At 37.7% G+C, this 23,082-nt stretch overlaps 2 protein-coding genes across 2 annotated transcripts in view; both read left to right on the top strand.

Annotated features, from left to right (window-relative positions):
* The first annotated feature begins 840 nt into the window (after nucleotides 1–840).
* dph3 (diphthamide biosynthesis 3) lies at nucleotides 841–4,737 on the top strand. Its single transcript, XM_053499117.1, has 3 exons — nucleotides 841–1,008; nucleotides 2,323–2,397; nucleotides 2,996–4,737. The coding sequence occupies exons 1-3, from the start codon at nucleotides 901–903 to the stop codon at nucleotides 3,068–3,070; spliced, it is 258 nt and encodes an 85-aa protein (XP_053355092.1). The 5' UTR covers nucleotides 841–900; the 3' UTR covers nucleotides 3,071–4,737.
* A 3,018-nt stretch (nucleotides 4,738–7,755) lies between these two features.
* nck2b (NCK adaptor protein 2b) overlaps nucleotides 7,756–23,082 on the top strand; it is a 54,814-nt gene continuing 39,487 nt past the window's right edge. Inside the window, exon 1 of the mRNA XM_053498405.1 lies at nucleotides 7,756–7,989. The gene's annotated coding sequence lies outside the window, so the exon portion shown is untranslated. The remainder of the gene's footprint in view (nucleotides 7,990–23,082) is intronic.

Below are 23,082 nucleotides of genomic sequence, written 5' to 3'. Positions count from 1 at the left end.
ATGATGTACAGTATTGTGCTACATAAAATGCAATATTAACATAAGAAACCAGATTCATCTGTCCATGCTCATTTCATAGGTTGCTAAGATCTCATCTAAAAATCTTAAGTAACAAAGCAAGGAACAGTCCTTGAATAGGAAAAGCAATTCTTTCAAGAGTTCCTAGTACCGCATAGTACTTAGTATCTCATAATAAGGTAGGACATGATATTAGTGTAAGATATGCAAGATATGTTTTGCTCCCTGGTGTAGAATGAAAAGGCCTATCGGGCAGTTGGTATAAATGGAATAACAGGGATACACCCTCTGCCTTTCAATGATAAAAAAATAATAATTTTGGTTTGATTTTTGCGTCCACATGGGATTGCTCACTGTTAACTATATGTGAAACCGTACCATCAGTAGGCATGAGAAAAAGGCATGAAATGATATGACAAAGAAAGGCTGGGGCGGATTTTAACTGTTGAAATGTGGTACCTACTGTAAGAAAACATTTTAATAAAGTAAACTCTTCTACTTAATGAAATTATGTAAATAGACCGCATTCTTTGTGTCCAAAGACCTACACAAGAAGTCTTTTAGTTTTCTAGTTCCTTTCACATTTGGTAAAGTTACTTTATTGCTTTTAGTATATAGTATGCTACATTGTTTTATCTTTATTCATCATCCACATCACTTATTAAATCATAAAATTAAAGAAATCACAGGTCCCCTGGCTATGGTGTTGATTTTGGATGCCCCACGCACGCGCTATTATAATTCTATGAGTGAAACACTACCCTCTGGTGGACAAATACGTCAAAGCTCCAGTTGGCTACGTCATATTCCTGCGACGTTTAGTGCTCAAGCCGCGTGAGATTTAATTATCTCGATATAGAGCTGTAAAAGTTAGCCGTTAAAATGTCGGTTTTTCACGACGAAGTCGAAATCGAGGACTTTGAATACGACGAAGAAACAGAAACGTATTACTTCCCGTGTCCGTGTGGAGACAGGTTTGCTATCACTAAGGTAAGTAGAGTTAAAATATACAGTAATGCTGTAATGTAAACGAAACAAGCCGGCTGCTTTGCACAACCCTGGTGTTCACCCCCAATTTACTCACGGGTGGTGGCATTTTAGCGTTTTTGTTAAAACGTTTTTACATGCACCATTTAACGTATTTATTAAAGCAAATGTTTTACTTTGGTTTAAAAGAAGAGCGGAATGATTTTATATTTACTCACAGAACAGTAATAAATCTTCAGGAATAAAATCAGTGGGTCACAGTCCTTTAACATAGATAGATAGATAGATAGATAGATAGATAGATAGATGACACCTGCTCGCACACCTCTGTGTGGTTCTTCCTCATACAGTTGGTTCTTGCCACAAATTTAGAAGCAAGCAATTCTTGTCATTGAATGTCATTACATGCTGTACACACACACAGACACACACACACCATTGTGTAACCACCAGTGTATTGGATAAACATCTGAATTGGATATTGGAACTTATTTGTCAGCCTTAACATTATTGCCTAAATTTATTAACCCTCTTATAGCTGAATGGAAAAATCCAGCCTCTTCCCAAAATATAGAGGAGTGCTTTCCAGAGGAATGAAGGGTATTTTATAGAGCCATGTGACCTAATTGATTATACATTATTTTGTTGGTTATGTTAATTAATTGAATTGATAAGTTATCAATTTACAATCGAGTCACGTTTGTTTCTAATTACTTAGGTTTTTTTAAGTGTTAGGTGGTCTAAAATTGATTCATTCCTTAAATTTACACCACAGCTTTTGTAGGAAATACTCACGTTTTGTGAGAAGATTCTCGCTTCTGATTCTCGCTTTTTTTTTTTTCAGTTTTGTGGACGGGGTTTGAACAACTAATGGCATAAAAAAAACAGCAAGACAAGTTATACAGCATTAAAATGATTAATAAACACTTTAATTAGTTTTAAAACCTGAAAGAAATATAGCTGCTTGAGACAAATCAGACAGTGAACAAAAGTGCTATTGTAGTGAACCAGAAATCGTAATGCACTAAAATCTAATTTACAGTTCACCTATAATTCACATTTCTATTACTTTAACAAAAACTGGGGACTCAATCTGGGACAGAAAAACTATATAGATAAATTCACCCACGTATTTTTTATTTATTTTTTTATTTTTTATAAATATTGGGCATAGGTAATCCCAAATATATCCCCTGCAATATTCACCAGATGCTGTAGCAATAAATGACTTGTCTGTACATTTGATGAGACAGTTGCACTTTGTCATGATTTTCTAAAAAGATTATGATACACAAATTCGATGCTTGTTTTCTTCAGGAGGATTTGGAGAATGGTGAGGAAGTGGCCACTTGTCCGAGCTGCTCGCTGATTGTTAAAGTAATTTATGACAAGGCAAGTATAAGTAGTAGTTCTCTTTTGTCATGCAGTGTCTTCTTGTTATCCAAGTCTTTCATAGTTAGTACACTTCTTCAAAGTAACACAAGGCTTAAAGTCCACCTTCTCTACGCTCGTTTCCCAAAGTGTTATCAGCCCTAGTGGGTCATAAAAGTACTGCAGGTGGGGTGCTAGACGTTATTTATAACAAATAAATAAAAATGATTTTTATTTTTTTTTGTTTTGTAATTAGGATTTATACTCCCATAAAATATTTCTGATAAAGAAACAGAATGATATTCTTTATTTATCTTAGTCTTGTATGCTGATCAGAGTTGTGACAAAGGATTTGGGTGGTCCACAAATAATTTCAACTTTTCAAATTGGGCCACAGCCTTATTACGTTTAAGAATGGCTACTCAGGGTGTTGCCTAGGTGGAGTATATGACATATTATTTATCTCCATATTAACATAATGATGTCCTTTTGTGACCTTTGTACTATAAGCTTTTGTTTCCCATTTCAGTATTAAAGCAGATAAAATCTTAAAATACTAAGGTCACAACTAATTATTTAATTAATGATTTGTACATGTTTCTAACTTTTTTTTTTTCAGGAGCAGTTTATGTGTGGGGAAGTCATTGATGCACCACTTGCATCCGAAACAAAACTGGAAGTGGCTCAGAGATGACAGCTCACCAGATCTAAACCTATGCCTAAAAGTTGTTACTGTGTAATGAACAATGGACCTGAAACACTGAATCGTAGAACCATTGTGGAAGGAACAATCCTTCTCTTCTCATGGACTCTTGACACTTGCAACAGCAGCATTTTGCACATGGACTGTTAGTTTTAGGAATGTTATAAACATATTTATTTTAGTAATATGTTGTGCTTTTTTTTGTTGTTTGAATGGATTGTTTAAAATCAGGAGCATTTGAACCTTGCTGAGTGGTGTTCAGACAGAAGGGGGTGCTGCTAGATTATGAGTAAAATCTGACTATTTGTGGATTGGTGGTGAAGTTAACGAACACATGGATTATTCTAATTAAACAGGTTTAGGTGGCAATAGTGTGTGTGTTTAAGAAACAAACAAAAATGTTAGGATGGTATGAAAACATTACACCAAACACTAGGCATGACCTAAGCAGACATTGGTTTGACCATTTAAAATATATATATATAAACCCCATTAATGAAACTGAAAATAATCAGAATGTTGAAAGTTTTACACAATTGCGTAATGGTTGCATTACCACATGATAATGACAAGACATTAAGAGCAGTTTGCCTGAGCTCCGGTTACTGTCTGTGTGAGACAGCTTCTCAGATGGATGGATGGATTTGCTATGATAAGTTGCTTCCAAGTGTGAATGTGTATGTATGATTTCATGAGAAGGAGTGATGCCATACAGTTGTATTCCTGCCTTGCTCGTAGTGTTCCCGGACTATACATTCAGTTCAAACCAATTTTATTTGTATAGCAACTTTTACAATGGTCAAAGCAGCTTTACAAAATCAAAGGAAAATTATGGAAACGTGTACTGTATGAAATGTGAAAAGAATGTGTAAACTGTGATTAAGAGGATGGACCTTTTTAGTGGGTCTGTTTTATTATGAGGGATGTTCAAGTCAAACCGGCTTTTAATTGTGCAGAATAACAGAAAACAGATATGAAATCAAAAGCTACCTTAATTTCTTGATCTAATCCCCTGCTACACTAAGGGTACACCGGAGCCATGATTAGATTCCTGCTTCACACCAATAGTGGCCCAAACATGTGGAAATGGCTCGGACGGAGCTCAGTACTGTATGGGGATGAGAGAATAATAACAATGTTCATGTGTTCAGTTTCCACAGACAGATGTGTCTCTTCTTTGAGTTGATTTTCAAAAATCAGTTGTTCCATGTTTACGGTAGTGACCAGTGGGGTCAGAGCCACCTCGGTTGGGATCGTCATTCACGAGTGTATAGTCTTCTTTAAAAACATTTGCACCATTCAGACGTTTTACTGCAGCTTTGAGTCTTATCATTGTACTGTGCTGGAAGTCTTCTGTAAATGTCAATCGGAAAAGTCCCGTTTTGACTTGAATGTCCCTCATATTAACATTTACCAACAAATATTTCCTTTTAGTATTGACTGTGGGGATGACCACTATATTTTGATCCAAATACTTTTCTAATACTAAACCATCAAATCAAAAACAAGTAAAACGTTACTGAAAAAAGTTCTTTAATAATTTCTGTTTCACAACTCAGGAGCTTCTTTGTTGCATATTTTTCCAAATGTTATTAGCACGCCTGGCAGTGTAACAGAAACTCTCAGTCTTCATGACTCAACTCTGAATAATGCTGCTAATGATGCTATGCGATTAATATAGATTGTCATAATTATCACACAACAGGTTGGACCGATTTCTTCTCCAGATCCTGTTTTAAGAAATATTTTTAAAATAATAAAAAAAAAAAAAAAAAAATCATGTGTCCTTACGCTTGAAAAATGAGAGAGCTTACTGATTCACCAGGACCTAACCGCAATCAGATTTTCACAGATTTGACTGCATCTGACACCCCAGAAATCGAATGGAGTGAAGCTTCAGAGAAAAGAGAACGTAGCTGTTACAGTAGATATTGCGTTAAAAAGTGGTGAACTTAATATCAACTAAATCCAAATTATTGTTTTGTTGTATATTAATAGGATTTTAATCACCAGGGAGCAGCCAATATATTATCACGATACCTAGGTGCCGATTCGATTTGTATTGCGGTTCTTTAAGTATAACGATTTTGGAAATATCATGATTTTTCTTTCTTTTTTTTTTTTTTATACAATTCATATAGCTAATAATTTGCTCCTAACAAGCAGGTTGCCAGTGTGTAAATAGTTTAGAGCAGGGGTCTCCAAATCCAGTCCTGGAGGGCCAGTGACCAGCACAGTTTGTAATTCACCAACACCTAAACACATCCACCGAACCTAGTAATTAACAGATTAAATCAGCTTTGTTTATGGAAGAAGAATCACCAAACTGTGTTGGACACTGGCCATCCAGGACTGGATTTGGAGACCTCTAATTTAGAGAACACCACTTCAACTGCTACCACCTCAAATACAAACATATATAAACTAAAAAATCAAGTCAATATTCTGATACATTGATTGTCAAACTAAAGAGTCATGATGGATCATTGAATCGATTTTCCCCCTTCTCTGTATATGAGTTTATTGTATGCTAGGTGTAGATAGGATACAATAAAACTTTGGTTCATAAGGCAAAAACTAAAAATTTTATGTTACCAACGATCTGTTATGATATTATACAATTTCATTTCACAAAGCAATTTTCAATCAATATTTGCTCAAAAATATTAATATATTATATTAATGATATTATTTTTGATAATTGATTATTATTGATAAATCACTGCATCAGTCTGGACTGCTATATCCTTACACTAGACAAATTTCTCTGTGCAACATATGATGGAGTGGGAGTATACACACCTGTACACAAAAGCTTGCATCACACTGGTTGTCAAATACAGTGCAGCAAAAGTATTTAGTCAGCCACCAGTTGGGCAAGTTCTACAACATAAAAGGATGAGAGAGGCCTGAAATTTTCATAATAGGTATACCTCCACTATGAGAGACAAAAAAAAAAAAAATCCAGAATATCACATTGAAGGATTTTTAAAGAATTTATTTGCAAATTATGGTGGAAAATAAGTATTTGGTCGATAACAAAATTTCATCTCAAAACTTGGTTATATACCCTTTGTTGGCAAAGACAGCGGTCAAATGTTTTCTGTAAGTCTTCACAAGGTTTTCACACACTGTTGCTGGTATTTTAGCCTATTCCTCCATGCAGATCTCCTCTAGAACAGTGATGTTGTGGGGCTGTCGCTGGGCAACACAGACTTTCAACTTCCTCCACAGATTTTCTATGGGGATCTAAAGACTGGCTAGGCCACTCCAGGATCTTGAAATGCTTCTTATGAAGCCACTCCTTCGTTGCCACTCCTTCGTTGCCCGGGCGGTTGGAATCACTGTCATGCTGAAAGACCCAGCTACGTTTTTTCTTCAATGCCCTTGCTGATGGAAAGAGGTTTTCACTCAAAATCTCACGATACATGGCCCCACTCATTCTTTCCTTTACACAGATCAGTCGTCTTGGTCCCTTTGCAGAAAAACAGCCCCAAAGCATGATGTTTCCACCTCCATGCTTCACAGTAGGGTGTTCTTTGGATGCAACTTAGCATTCTTTCACCTCCAACATAAAGTTCTATTTTGGTTTCATCGGACCATGTGACATTCTCCCAATCCTCTTCTGGATCATCCAAATGCTCTCACATGCCTCTCTCATCTTTTTAAGTGGGAGAACTTACACAATTGGCTAAAAAAAAAAACTTTTTTTGCCCTAGGTCCTGGATTCCCTGTTCTGTTAAGCACATTTAAGCAATTTCCTTCTTTATCACTCCTAGTTCAACGAATAAACATCCTTTTTTAAGCTCAAGTAGGTTTTGGAAAAGAGAAGGATTTTTAAATGTGCAGGATATTGATTAGATTTTACAATGCCTATAGAAGTATAACAGACAAAATTCCTCAAAGAAAAACAACATGTTGAATTACATAAATTGAAAAAAGCTATAAAAATGTTTGAACATCACAATTTCCTCTGGGAACATCAAAGTATCAACCTATCGCACTACACTATATGGACAAAAATAATGGTCAAACTTGTTATTTATGAAATTCAGGTGTTTTAATCAGGCCCCTGATACCCAGTGAAGGGCAATCTTAATGCTTCAGCATACCAAGACATCTTGGACAATGCTATGCTTTCAACTTTGTGGCAACAGTTTAGAAGGGGAAGGCCCTTTTCTAATCTGACATGACTGGGTCCCATGTGCACAAAGCAAGGACTATAGAGACATGGTGTGGAAGAACTTAACTGGTCTGTACAGAGCCCTGACCGAAACCCCACTGAGCACCTTTGGGATGAACTGGAACGGAGCCAGACCTTCTCATCCAAAATCAGTACCTAACCTCATATATCAGATCTTTAGCCTGTGAGTGGAGATCACATGTTCTGCCTGTCTGCGTGTGCTTGTGCCCCTGCAGTGACTTGGTTCCCCATGCAAGGTGTGTCTCCGTCTTGTGCCCCGAGTTTCCAGAAATACGCTCTCTGAGACCCGACACAGCACAAGTGATACAGAGAAATTCATTAACTTTTCTATTTTTGCACATAATTGAGACAGGTACACACACACAGCCAGGCACCTGGCATATATAAAATGTTGAATCGGTTATTAAAATGCTCCTTAATAATAATAATAATAATAAGACGTTTATGTTGTAATGTGATTTAAACATTGCGCGCGACAGCCCTGTCCGGGCGGCGATGACGTCACGCCGCAGCCTTCAACGGAGGAGAAGCAGCAGGAGCAGACGATAGAGAGGACGAGACCCGGGCAGGCCTGTGGAAAACACCGGGAGCACGAGCTCCACGCGTTCTCGTAATCAAACTTTCGCATGCCGAGGAGCTGTGGCGGAGCGGGAACTTCTAGTGCCGCTGTATCCGCTGTCCGATCCGCTCGAAAGCGAGCCGCAAGGTAAGACTCGCGTTAGCTAGCAGCTCGTTGGAAAGTTGGCTTGTGGTTGCACTGTGCGTGTATGCATGCGTTTGTGTGCGAGCGGGCGAGCAAGCGCGCGCGAGCGCGCGGGGGTCTGCAATGTGCATTGCCGGGACACTTTGAAAGGGATTTAAAGTGCGATTTGCGAAATCTATCGACACAAGCGCAAAAGAAATCCACCAAGTGTTGTCAGGCTGACTGGCACGCGGTGTTTATTCGCTCTGCCGATTTAATACCGGACAAATAAACGGCAGTGGCTTTGTGTAGCCCCGCGCGCGCGCGGTGGCTAACGTTATAGTAGCTACAACAGTACAATAGCTGGACACGATGGTGCCTTTCGGAGCTAAACATTCTTTTGCGATTATATAATTCCTTTCTATCGGTTTTCAGAACGAATAATGGACGTCCGGTTGAGCAGAATTTTAATATTAAGCGTTAACGTGTGTATGGGGTTGTGTGTTTATCGTGGACATGCACGCGCAGCATCCCAGTGGTGCGAGCCCATCGCCATAACGCGGTTAACACAGAGAAAATTGTTTTATTTTTAGCTGAAACTGTAAAAGTTTTGACATAGTTAAGAGAAACTAAGCTAATCTTTCGTCAGTGGTGGGACAGCCGGCTTTGAATGTACTTTAAGTGAGCTCACTGGGGTGTGTGAAAGGCCATCTGTTTTCCTCCCTGTGCCTCACCCAGTATTTACCTCAGGTTCTGTGCTTTGACCCTCACCCAGTATTTACCTCAGGTTCTGTGCTTTGACCCTCACCCAGTATTTACCTCAGGTTCTGTGTTCTGAACCTCACCCAGTATTTACCTCAGGTTCTGTGTTCTGAACCTCACCCAGTATTTACCTCAGGTTCTGTGTTCTGAACCTCACCCAGTATTTACCTCAGGTTCTGTGTTCTGAACCTCACCCAGTATTTACCTCAGGTTCTGTGTTCTGAACCTCACCCAGTATTTCTCTCACACATTGTGCTGTGTTCTGAACCTCACCAAGCATTTACCTCACACTGTGTTCTGACTCTCACCCAGTTACTTCAGGCTCTGACCCTCACCCAGTATTTACCTCAGCCTTTGTGCTCTGAGCATTCACTTGATGTGGGCAATAATCTCGGTTGTATTTGTCATAAATGTCACAGACAGGAATGGCAGGTTCAGGGTGAAGCATAAACATTGATTTCCTTGAATGTGCGTGACTCACATGGGTGTCCACATAGGATAATTTGTCCATATAAGATTGTCCATATTGAATCAGCTTCAAGGTGATTAAAAAGTAACTTTTCTATAGATATATGGATTTGTTTCTAAAAGTGAACATGACTTTATGGAGAGCCTGCTGAATCTTTACAACAAAATCCAGGATGTCTTGAACCATATCACAAACCATAGTTTTGTGTGGATTGAAGAAGAGGGAATGGTGTGGAGTAATCATTGGTTGCATTTACATGGACAGTGTTACTTTAATCCAATTAAAATAATGCAGAATAGAAATTCTGGCTTAACTGCTTTAATGGACCGTGCTTTGATAAATGAGTTGGCATGTTCAAAGCATTTATTCAGGACACAGCCTTACTTTTGTGACATGTCCAAAGTGGTTCTACCCACTGTAAAGTGTTTAATCTATCGGGTAAAAGAAGGTTTTATTTTATATTTTCAATATTTGACAAAAATTCTATTCTTTCATTAGAGGAAGATGATGATGATGGACCCACGTCATGTCATGGGAACACTATTTGTTTCTTTTTAATTAAGCAACACACATTTTTTATTTATTTTTTCTCCTAATGTTGGGGTGGTGTGATGCAAAAGTCCATCAAGATTATTATTATTCATCTTGCACCACATTGCTAATTATTTATTTATTTAAATATTTAACTAAATGTCATACATACTGTGGTAAATTTAACTTAGAAAATCATCACTTTTACACAAGTCTAAAAAAATTTATTTAAAAAAGGGTTAAAAATAAATAAATTATACTTTGATATATAAGTATGTCCCTCCAAATAGAACAGCTTAAACTCTGGGATGTTAAACAGATAGCGGAAAGTGCAATGTCCTGAAGAATTTCTTGTAGTTGAATAGATGCTGTTTTCTACAAAGCTCTGAAACTGGAGACTCCTTCCGTGAATAATGCATGAAAGCTGCTCTTGCTTCTCCTGTATCGTATTAACAGCTATCCACTTTCCTTTATTAAATAATGTTTTTTGAAAGTAGAAATCCTTCCAGTGTAGCTTGTCAGCATTTGAGTGATGTAGTACTGAACTAAACCATCTTCTAAAACTAAACTACTGTCTTCTTAAAGGTAAAATGTAAACATGTGTAATCAGGAATCTGATCTCATCTAATTTCTGTTTATTTGAAATATGGCAAAAAAAGCAGCAACTGTGCATATCCTCATATTGTATCTGCATTCCCATTTTGTAGAAACCCACAGACCATGTGATTCCATTAGCTAGGGTGAGGAGCGATGAGCTGCTCAGCATGTGCGGCTGATGCATCTTTTATTAACCATCTGGGGAAAATAGCGCCTCAATATTTAATCAGGCTAGTGTGCCTACTCAGTGCCAGGAAAAAGAATGACGCTTACTAAAAATAGACACTACTGGAAGTTTCAGTGAGGGGACAAATTATAGCTCTGTTAAACTTAACTGAATGCCACGTGTTGCTTCTCATTGATTTTAGAAGATGGTTTAGTTTGAGATGCTGGCAGGCTTCTGAATAAACAGCTCTTCATTAGAAAAGATTGAGGGCTAATATGAGCTCCTGCTTGGGACAGTTATGGGGCAATAAAAAAAAATGTAAGTGGTAAAGCATTCTTTCAGCCTTTCTCACCAGGGACCTAATGACCTACAATTTTACAAGACTTTTTAATCTGATGTCATGACCTACAGTCATGGGAAAAGGAAAGTACAGCCTCTTTCAATTTTATGCTTTTTATCAGGGCAATGCATGAATAACAATTTAGATAAAATAAATAAATAATAATGATGATAAAAAAAAAACGATGTCAACAAAAACACAACAAATATCAATAATTAAGTCCATATGTCCCACAACGTATACCAGCATTTAGAAACTGTGCGAGGGGAAATGAATTACAATCTATAATTGAATAATGAGTAGGATCAACTTTTAGCAACATTAACTTGAAGTAAACTAAGTTTGAGTCTCTCACATTGTTTTGCACACCCCTCTCTTAAGATCAAGAATCTTCTGATTGTGCTGTCATAAAAATAAACATTGAATGTGCTTACAGAGGACTGCACACCAGTGTTTCTCTTTACGAGAGCTAAAAGTAATGCAAAAGTGAGTATAACTTTTTTTTTTTATTCACTATAATTTTTATTTTATTATAGGTCATTCAAATTGCACATTTTGGCAGAGTACAGTAACTCCTCCTCTATATTCAGCTTAGCCATCCTCACAAGCGTTGCATTTGTGCCAAAGTTTAACCCAACTTTCTAATCCTCTTTTAAAATCTCCTTTGTTGCAGTTGGTGGTCCCCCACTGTGAGGTTAGTCTTTAGTGCTGGTTTCCCCTTCTTTAAACATTATCCATCTGTGCACATTGCTGTTGTCAATGGCATCTTTCCATAAGCGTTTTGTAGCACATCAACTGCGAGAAATGGGATTTTCAGAAAGGATTCAAGAGTCAGGTTCAATGTTGGCACAAATGCATTGCTTGTGATTATCCAAGCACTAGTAAAAGGCTGAGATAAATGCATTAGTGTAGCAGAGGATTGTATAGATAAATAAGGGTAGTTTTTCCTTTCGTAACCGTGCTGTTATTCTGTTTCTGGTTTTGTCCCGGTTTGACTTGAACGCCTTTTGTATAAGGTCTCGTCTCTAATGGCCATTTATACCACTTGCCGCTAGTCCCTCTTCTACCAGTGTAAAAGGACCACCATGGACAGTGTTAATTAAATGCGGGAAGATTTTTAGCATAGCCAAGACCTCTGCTGAGCCAAACCAGTCCATTTTAACCAAAAATACCCTGCTGACAGCAGTTCTGTGGGCATAAGTGACAATGTTGATAGGGAGGAGGACGATTTGCATAAGTGGAATATCCGAAATATAAGCCTCAGTCTAGTCAGTTTTGGTGTTGGTGTTACTGTATAACACCAAGCTGTATAATTACTGTAGCTGTATAATTACTGTTTATATATTAAGACACACATGCCACACCTTAGGAGGACAAAAGAGAATGGTTAGCCTGGTTTGAGGTGACTGGATGACTGCGATGATTGATTTAAATAACCAAGCTTAAAAAGGGTGGTGGACATAGACTCATTGTGATTGGACAGATGAAGGTTGGAGAAATGTCAACTATTATGATAAGTCAATTTTTTTTTGTTTCTTACAGAATTTTAGAGTTTGCTTGAAGATATTACTATGCTACAAAAATCAGTAGACTGTATAGTGCATAGTACATCCTTTGAGAATTGACATTCCTCAGAGCTTTAAGACTCTAGATCTCGCATAACAACACAAATCTCACATAACATCCCAAATCCCAAATCAAAGGACCCAGTTAATTCTGTTCTGTTTTGCTTTGTGGGCGGTAAGTGAGGAGCATAAAGAAAACACTATAGAAAGCCTTTAGGCTAAGCTGAATTATTTGCTAGCTAATTGAAAGAGCTTTGCTGAGATTCATTTCAGTTAAAAGACTCAAAGGAAGACATCGAGTGCTACCGCTTCTTTGGATGATGAGAGACTGTACCAGTCTGTCAGACTGTCAGGATTTTCGACAAGTAAATCACCTTTCAAATAAAAGTGTTGAAGCAAAAGCCCTTTGTTGTGTTCGTGGGTGTTTTTTTTTTTTTTTTTTTAAACTCGCTGCATGATGTGGTTACTCCCAATAAGATTTGTTACATACATCTGTAAATTGGCAGACAGAATGTTTCTGACATCTGAATTAATTCTGCTGCTGCCATTATAAGTTACATCATTGCTAAAGATTATTAAGCTCGTTTTGGAGCAACCATGCAAGTTCAAGCCATGACACTACCTTGTGTGTATTGGAGCAAATCCTTTTTTTGTCCACACTTTTTTATTTTGTTAGAGATTAATTTTGGTTCTAGAAGATTTCCTAGTTCATTCACGCGTTTGTTTGACAATTCCAATTTTTACTGCTGATTAAGCATCTTGTTCTATGGACTAGTGCTGGGTGATATGGACCAAAAAATTGTGTTTCAGAACTTTTAGGTTGAATATCAATACACTATACTATATCATGGCATTTTCTTCAAAGTTGTAAGTCAGAGTCACATGCGAGAGCATGCGTGGGGAAGAGGCCATGTCAAAATGCAGAGGAAGAGTAGGGGCGTGGCTGTCCGGAGAGTGAGAAACAGGAGAGTTGCAACCACTGGCATGGTGTCGCCAAAGAAACGGTCATGTAACACAACATTTTATTTGTATGGCGCTGGAAACAATTGTCATTATCGCAAAGCAGCCGTACACAATCGTAAGAATTCTGGAAGTTTGAATGAAATGTGAATGTGTATGAATCAAAATAATCAGATTGTCCCTGATGAGCAAGCCAAGGGCGATGCGACAGTAGCAAGGAAAACTCCCTTAGATGGCAGTAGAAAGAATGCTTGAGAGGAACCAAACTCAACAGGGGACCCATCCTCATTTGGGTGATACAGAAAGCAGGGATTGTTCAGCAGTCATACTATGTGTTAGGAGGCTGGACGTTCTGTAAAACAGGAGATGCGTTTAAGTTAATATGTAGTTTAGTTCGTTATTGGAGGCTCGGGTAGACTGTAGGAAATTCCAGTCCTGAACTATTGAGAGTCTGCAGTCACAAGTCTTCCGAGAACAGCTGTCAGCATCAGCTGAGGCTAGTCTTCATGGAAAAGTGGAACCGTCCCCAGTCACCATACGCATCATCAAACTTTATAATCAATATACGATATTCTCTTATTCTAATATACCAATAATCAATATATGGCATATATGGTGTTCTCTCCTAAATTAATTCCAATTAATTTAGGAAACATAGAAGTTTAAACGATCAGTCCAACACCGCAAACCTTGGTGACACCCGTCAGTCATGTTCCAATACTTTCAATCACTATAAACGAAAAACATGAGAATTGGCCTTGGTTTTCCATGCTTTTTTTTTTTTCCAGCATTAAGCAGTAGGGTTGCAAATTTCACACATTCTTCTTAACTGATAGTCAAACACATTTACAGTCAACAATTGCTTAATCATTAATAATTAATGAAAACATTTCCTCCTCGTTTAAGTTTTATTTAAATAGTTCTTGCGGTGTGCACAATCCGGCGTTTACCTACACAGTGATTTATGTGCAGCAGCTCACAGTACTAACATTGACCTCCACATGTTCAGTTTTCATTATTTAAAATGGGTAAAGTCGCGACACCTCTTTACTAATACATTGTTGCCTTTTTTTTGGAACAAATGTCTCACCAATGTCATCATCATGTTCAGTTGTATGGCTTTTGTGTTTAGTTGGTTCTGGCTTTGGATTCCGACGGTGTAATAATACGAAATGGAATTGGTCTAATTCTATAATGAAGGTTGGGCTTTATTGTTTGTTGTTTGGTCAGGCTGTCAAATAACTTTTAAAATCAAGCAAATTTAGTTAGCGCTCTAGTGCGATTAGATCATTATTAGGTGCAAAAAATGGGATAAACGTTTATGCTTCTCTCAGATATGCATGAACAAACATTCTGATCCTTTATCTGATGGAATCCAGTTCCCAGATCCAGAATCCAAAAATTTACTCAACACAGGGTTTGAGTTAAATTTTCACATTTCTTAATTAGTCTACTTTATTGCAATAATGGAGGCTTTCTATTATATAGAATTAGTTGCAGACTTATATTCAAGCAACTAAATGTTATACTTTTAAACATTTGAATGAGATTTGAATAATGGGATTTGTTTTGACAGCCCTATCATTAGGTGCTCCAGCGGAAATGCGTGAAATCTATTCTGTTTCAAAGGTTGGTGTACGTTGCAAGCTTGGCTTAGTTAAGCTTCTCTTAGCACGTTTTCAGTTGTGTAAAAAAATCCTATTGAATTATGTGTGTGAGGCTGCATTTGATATGCAGTTTGCGATTTTGTCTCTTTTGGGAGCCTCCAGGCTTCAAAGCTGCCACTGATTATTTATAGGGTTCTTTAATCTGCTTTAGTGAACTTCCTTTACGGAACTGGTTCTTTTGTCTTTCTCTCTTTGTCAAATTTTCAATTTGCATATCTATGTATCTTCAATTTACATGGGTTCTGTACATCATTTCCCCTCAGATGGAATTTTCCTTCTGGAGAAAAGGTCAGCAGTCGTACTGAGTCGTTTCAAATCGAGCCGTCGCTCACAAAGCTTCAGCTTTTTATACATCCCCATGTGTCATCTTTTATTTATTTATTTATTTTTATTTTTTTAACATTCACTCGCGTTGGGTTTCATCTGTCTCCTCGCTTACTCTGATTCCCTGCAACCCCTGTTCTGCAAATCACACTTGTCAAGCTTGTAAAAGTGTGTGTGATACAAGAGGTAGTTTATTATCACCTTATCTTTTTGGACCTTTGGTTGGTATGTTTGTAGACAGGGAGAGCAGTGTGAAGTTACACATCACATGTCCATTCTAGGTTTTAATGATTTGCCAGATTTTAGCAAATGATCCAGCTTTCTGGATGGGTGTTTTCTCATTAGGTGTATCTAAGGGTGTCATTAGTTATGTTTGATTTGTACCGTGCCCAAGAATGATTGATACCCACTCCCCCGCTGTCCAGCGTTCACATTACTTTTGCTCCTCGTTTTTGGGTATTTTTGCCTATTCATAGCAGGTGCCAGTATGAACCTACTTGGTTTGTGAGCCTCCATTAAACACAAGGAATTTATCCTTTGCGCTATGCCTAATATTAATATTTTTTGGGAAAAAAAAAGAAAAATCAAGGGTAACCCTCTCGCGTGCCTTCCTACTGTATCAGCTATGGCTGTGTAGGTCTGAGGGTAAGATTGGTGCATGCTACTGTACGCGCACACAGATTCCCGGAAGAGACCTAAGGCACAGATGACATTACATCTAAACAGCAATCTACTGCTGCTCTTGGGTTAAGATTATCTTTCATATTTCATCCGTGTCTGAGTATGAAGTATTGCTATTGAGACTGCCTTTTCACGCAGACTCGGGCATGGTTCCTGAGCCCAGAACGATTGTGTTCTCACTGATCGAAATGAACAAGGCTTTGGGGTAAAGTGTTGTCGATAATGATCTAATGTGAAAATGCCCTGAGAAGAAAAAATCTTAGCTTTTGAACAGGACCTAAGGTAATCATGGTGCACATTCATTTCTGCTGTACTAATATTATTCCCCCCAGAATTCTGATTGTATGGTTGTGAACTTTTAAACTAGTTTAGTTTGAAATGAAAATGCATATCAGACAACCCTGACACGGTCCTCTGCTCCACTTGCTCTAATAATTCATTTATCACTGCTTATATTGTGAGAAAGAGACAGCGTGATTCCTGCCCCAGAGGGCCTCAGTTGGCCAGTTTCTGCAACCATAAGGCAACATCAAAAGAGGTCATTGAAAGGTATTTCAAACTGTACAGAGGTGTAAATTATAATTTTCTGAATGCATATAAGGCAGCAGAATGTTCCCTCCTATACGTCGTCTTAATGCAGTTTCTTTTAAGCTGAGTTAGAACCTTTTTGAATCCAAGGTGTGCCCTGTGATGTATTGGCATCCCTGCAGGGCAGGCATGACAACCCTGTGAGTGATCATTGGGGTGATCTTTACACTGGATTACTAGGTTAGTACTTAGTATCGGTCAAACACTGTAGGGATTTTTTTTTTGGGGGGTGGGGCTATATGGGGGGATTGGGGATTGGTCCAAGTACTGAAGAACCCAATATGTCTTAAGTCATTGTTTAAAGATTGAAAGAGACTCAGCTGTACGTACATCTAGAGAAATTTCATTCCACAATTTATGTGCCAGAAGAAGAAAGTGTCTAGATGCACATCTTCCTTGATCCCTGATCGATGGTGGGACCAGCCGAGTAGTGCTGGAGAATCAGATGGAACGTGGTGCAGTGCGAGGTGTGACTAGAGCTGAGAGGTAGGTGCGTGCTGGTCTGTTTTTGGCTTCGTAGGCAAGCATCAGTTTTTTGATTTTGATGCGGGCAGCTACAGGAAGCGAGTTCATAGAGCGGAGAAGTGGGGTAGTGTGGGAAAACTTGGGAAGGTTGAAAATGAGACGTGCAGATGCGTTCTGGATCAGCTGCAGAGGACGAGTGGTGGACCTAAAAGGGGTAATCAGACCTATGAGGAGCGAGTTGCAATAGTTTAGTCTTGAAATAACAAGGGTCTGAAAAAGCACCTGAGTAGGCTGTGAAGAAAGAAATGGGCGAATACTTCTAATGTTGTAAAGAAGAAATCGTCAGGAGCGAGTAAGGTTAGCAACGTAAGGCAAGTTTACCAGCTAGATGCAAAGCAAAGGGATCAAACGCGTACGAACAGCTTATCATCCGCAGTCAAATGGGAACGTAGAGATAATTAGTCAGATGCTGGAAAACGGTCTGAGAGCTCACTTGGCACAAGGCTGTTCTTTCACTGAGGTCTCAGACGCTTCTACAATAAAAAGCGGCTCAGCATGCCACACCAAACTAATGCTGTGGCGAGAGCTGGATTTAGCCTTGCACAGACTTTGCCCTCCTACTTCTCACGGTGAAAAGCCAAGGTGCAGGGACGACAGCTCAAGACACAAGGGCGATGCATTGCAGGGAAATGAGTCCGGATTCCCAAACTCTTGATAGTGAAATGGGTGCTCATTTTCAGGTTTACTTGGCATTCTTTTAAGGTTTTAAGGTACTTAAAAGAAGTTCAACTACAAAAACATATTGAACTTCAAAACCAAGCAGGGTCCTGAACCGTGACTTTTGCAAACCTTATTTTGATTAAAATTTTCAGGGAGTTAAAATAAAATGCTAAAAAATGCTCATATTTACACACCCAAGTTTGATCTCATCTTATTTTAGTTGTTGAATAAGGAAATTGTTGGTGAGGTATGTGTGCGCTTTCTCTCCAGACTTGACTGATGCAGCTTTGGTGAATAAGGTACTGTACAGTGTGATTGTAATTTGCTCAGTAATGAGCACACTCTAATAGAGTTGCAGCGCACTCACTCTGTAAAGAGCTTTTGTTTTTAGCAAGGTGGGAGTCTAAAAATACCCAAGTGACATGCAGAGAATATACAATTGTGTGAGTAGGAAAAAGTTTTTAATCCTTTGCAATTAGCTTTAGAGCTATGTAGTTTTCACATGGAAGGCTTAAGTGGCACTTACTACTAAGCTGAGTAATTAACTGATGAGTCGAATCAGAGAAATCACCGAATTGTGCCTGAATCTGCTCTCCAATGGGGCATTATATTAAGAAAGTACAGACATGCTTTTGAACCATAGCTGCACATTAACTAGTGTTGTAGAGCTAATTTCTTTTTTTTTTGCCACTGGGAATTTCTTTTCAGTAGTAGTAGATGATAAAAGGAGCCAGCAATTAAAAAAAAAAAAAGATTCCATTTGCATTATGGAAAAAGCAGGACTTCATTGAAAACTAGAGCTAGTTTTGTGTGCATCTGTAGCAGTTTCACAGTATACCATAATAAAAAAAAAAAGTACCACAATACTAGAATAATTTTTTTTTATTATATATATGTACACTACCAGTCAAATGTTTGATATTCTTTTTAATTCCATCCTCTTTGCTGATTTTTATTTCTTTCTACAAAATATGCAATAATCTCCTTTTGAACAGTTGATGTTGAGATGTGTCTGCTGCTTCTGCTCTGTAAAGCCCTCATAAGCCTTCATTCTAATCCGCGGTGCTGTTAGTAAATGATTTTTAAAGCTGGTAACCCTAAATGAGCTTCTCCTCTGCAGCAAAGGGAAGTTTTGGTCTTGGTTTCAGGAGAAGGTCTTCATGAGAGCCAGTTTCATCATGGTGATTTAATGGGTTTTGCAAATGCATTTGACAAAGTTGTTCTTGCAAGAATTCTGACCTTCGTGTCTTAAAATAACAACTGACTTTGTGTTATTTCACAGTTTTGAAAAAATTTATAAGTATTGTTCTAAAATGTAGAAAAATAAATCCAAACTTGTGTCCAAATGTTTGCCTGGTACTGTACACACCATTTTAAAATAATCGATACTTTTAACAAGTGGATGTCTGTCTGATCTGGCTAATAGAAATCTGTCTCATTAAACACAGTACTGGCAGCAGTGATGTTGGTGTGACTGAAATAAACAACCCTGACTGAGTTCGAAATGTGAGCCACAGGAAGCTGTTTGGTTTGTTTAGATACTAGACTTTAAAAATTTCTCATTAGCAGTGTGGTTGAGCTCAGAGCTGCCACGCAGTAAGAAACACGGCCTTCTAACGCTTGACAAGTCAGCAACAGATTGGATGGCATTCTCTGAGCAGGGCATCAGCTACTATAGGCTGACAATCACTGTTTTCGTAGTGAAAAAAAGAAAGACTTTAGTTATATTTTTACTTTCCCGATTAGATAACTACATGAGGTATCGCACCAAATCAGATTTTATTTTCTCTGTATGAGCGTAGGTTGCTATGAATGATTTGACCAGAGGGCCCGAAGTGAAATATAGATAGTTCAGTTAAAAAAGACAAGCCCTTAAGCGCAGCAGCACCGCTGTGCACATGCTGAATAAACGTGTGGTAAAGACTTATGTTAAAAGTGCAACTGTGTTAGACTTTGCAAAGATTTGTAGGATATCTAAAAAGTACTGCAGTGTTGAAATAGAATATGGATACAGGATTTATAGCGTACAGTATATACTTTTAATATATAGCATTTATTATAATTAATGATGCACATTTTTAAATGATGGATTAATAGTACATGAGTTTTACATACACATTTTACTTAATGTGTCTCTTAAAACCCATGAGTAGTCTCTAGAAATTACAGCAATTTTTTATTTATTTACTTATTAAAATTTTTTTTATAATGTTTTAGTATATAAAAACTATTTTTTTTTTCTGCAAACAAATAAAAGACAATAAGACATTTTTTAATTTTATTTTTCCAGCCCTTAAATCTTATAGAGAAAAGGCTTCGGAAAGTACTGAAATGCATGATAGTACGGTGGCACCTTGGCATATGAATAAGTTGAAAATTCATATTGTGAAACGCATTTTCCCATAAGAATTAATGTAAATACTGATAATCCGTTTCAGCCACCCTAAAATATTACCAATATCACCAATTCCCAACACTATAATCATATTTTATTATTATACAGACAATCAAAACATTTAGAAAAGTAATTTAAATTAAGTAACATCTTAAATATACATTAAACCTCACTTGTCCTTAATTTATGATTCCTCTTGGTTCCGGCTGCTTTAAAAATGAAACTGAAAGTGGCTCCCTTTTCTTTTTGCTGCCATCCTTGCCAATATTCTTGGGTCCCATGGCCATGTCTTCACGAAAAAAAAAAAAAAAAAAAAATGATGTACACTCTTTGCTTGGCTTTCCACTGACACAAACAAGTTTTGAATGGCTCCCGGATGTGCATGCAAGTTAGCTGGCATTTAGTTCAGCTTGGTTCATTCACTCGTGTCAAATGCTTCGCATGCCGAGACAAATTTCTTGCAACATTTTAGTTCTTAAGGTCAAAAGTTGTGAGGCTGCTGAGGTATCACTGTACAGTACACTGTTGTTACCACACTAATATGTAGTATTAAGGAGAACTGCATCAGGACTAGGGCTGGGTATCGTTCCAAAATTACCGATACCGATACCCTGAATTCAATACCGGTTCCAAACGATACTTTTTTCGATACTTTTATTTAAGAAAAATATTTTAAAAAGATTACATAATACACATAATCTCTGAGAAACTTTGGTTTTATTTTTCAGGATGTTTGTGACACTTTTCACAGCAGGCTTATCTCTAAGACCAGTAAACAAAGGCACAAAATGAACAAAGTGTAATTAACATAATAGATCAGTGTAAACAGTTTTAATAAAGTTCAATCAGTTTTAAGTATTTGTGAGGCTCACTGTCGCTTAAAGGTTTAGTTCACCCAAAAATGAAAATTCTTTTATTAATTATCTATAAATGAAGATATTTTGGCCTTAATCCAAGAGCATTCTGATCCTCCCATAGATAAATCGTTGAATAAAGTTATTTTTGTTTTTTGTACACAGAAGTATTCTCACAGCTTCTTATAATTTTGATTGAACCACTGATATCACATGGACTTATTTTGATGTTTTTGGTTCCTTTCTGGGCATTGAAAAATGCATATCCAGTAAATCTATGAGAGGATCAGAAAGCTCTTGAATTAAATCCAAATTATTTTAATTTTTGTTCTAAAGATAAACAAAGGTCTTATGGGTTTGGAACAACATTAGGGTGAGTAATTAGAGACAGAATTTTCATTTTTTTTCAGTGAACTAACCTTTTAAGAATCACTCAACAGTTCTTCTTCAGAAAAATTAGCATGTCTGCTTTTTCAGGAGACAGACAAGCCCGCTCTGGGCTGATAATGTATTTAAAGCCATCAAACAGTACATAACGTTGCAAAAGGTAAAAATGATTTATTAAAGTGACCCCGCACAAACTTAAACTTAACTTTAACGGTACACAAGCATGAAGCGCTAAAAGTTAGCCGATTGTGTATGTCGGTTTACCTGTCGGAGCCCCAGTCATCGCGCCGTTATCCTCATCAGTCACGGAGGACGACGCTTGTGGTGGGCATGTTGTTGGAGGCCCCGAGTCAGGAAAATACTGAGAGGATGATGATGACTGCACTGGCGTGATCTTCTTGCACTCAAACACGGAGCAACTTTCTGCTCGCAAATTAATTCCATGTACTGTCAGGTGCTTTATCATATTTGACGTGTTGCCAGTCTTGGACGCGATAACCTTTTTACAAATATTGCATCGCACGCTGTTGCCGTCAATCTTGGCATAATGTAGCCATACTTTTGATCGCTTAAACATCGTTTGCGTAAAATTTTTTGCTACGGTTTAAAGTGTAGTGTGCATTACAGCCTCACATTTGACAAGTTTTGGGCGAGTGGGCGTAACCGCTGTAAACTATTGATTTTTAAGGCAGTCTCGCAGCAGCCAATCACCAGCATTTGATCCGGGCACATTAAGGATGCCGCACTTTTTGTAGCTCACTGACGATGACAAGTTTATACTTTTGGGTATCGAAATTTGGCACCGAACGAAAATGATTTTTTCGATACTCGATAGTATCGAGACGATTCGGTCGGTGCTTCAAAAGTATCGAACTCGATACCCAGCCCCAATCAGGATGATATCTGTATACTGTGAAGAGGCTCAAAAGACTAAAATTTTAACAAGCAAAAACACAGATAACTCTATAGTGTTGTTGTTTTTTTTTCAAAGAATTATTCTCCTCATCGTGAGCTCAAGGTTTGATAACTTTAATGTATTAAAAACCTTTACCTTATACATAATTTAGTTTCCAGCCTTGAAGAGAAAAACGAGCACACGGTAGAATCTGAAACAGCAGATACCGGATATCGCAGCAAAGATCCCATTGTCAACACACTATGTATTTAAATAATCAAACACGAGTCATTATGTTATAAACAAATAACGTCCACCAGATGAGCTTCTGTTCCCACTTTCTTTTTTCTTTTTTCTTTTTTTTGCTTTTGAAGTTTATGAGGCTGAAGACAAGAGAGCATATCATGTTACTGATAAGCCGGATGTGAGCTGCTTGTGAAAGAAAATGTCCTGACACTCGAAGACACCTTGCACTGATGTTAAACAGCAACTTCAAGCAAATGCTGTGAAATTCAACAGTAAAATTCAACAATGTACTGTAGCATGTTGAACAGTACCTTAAAAATAGCTTGTACTGCCTTTATTTCAGCAACTTGTCAGTCACTGTCACTGCCAAAAATCTTTCAGATCCAAAAACAGAAATGTTGGCTTAAATTATCAATCGCATTCACTCACAGTGCCAGTTAGAATGTTTATCAGTTATACTGATGTCTACAGCAACCAAACAAAAGGTATTTTTAGAAATGAAAAG

The sequence above is a fragment of the Clarias gariepinus genome, chromosome 6, assembly GCF_024256425.1.
Source record: "Clarias gariepinus isolate MV-2021 ecotype Netherlands chromosome 6, CGAR_prim_01v2, whole genome shotgun sequence".
NCBI classification, from domain to species: Eukaryota; Metazoa; Chordata; class Actinopteri; order Siluriformes; family Clariidae; genus Clarias; species Clarias gariepinus.
Note: the sequence above shows the minus strand (reverse complement) of the source record. Positions and strands in the feature narration are given on the sequence as shown.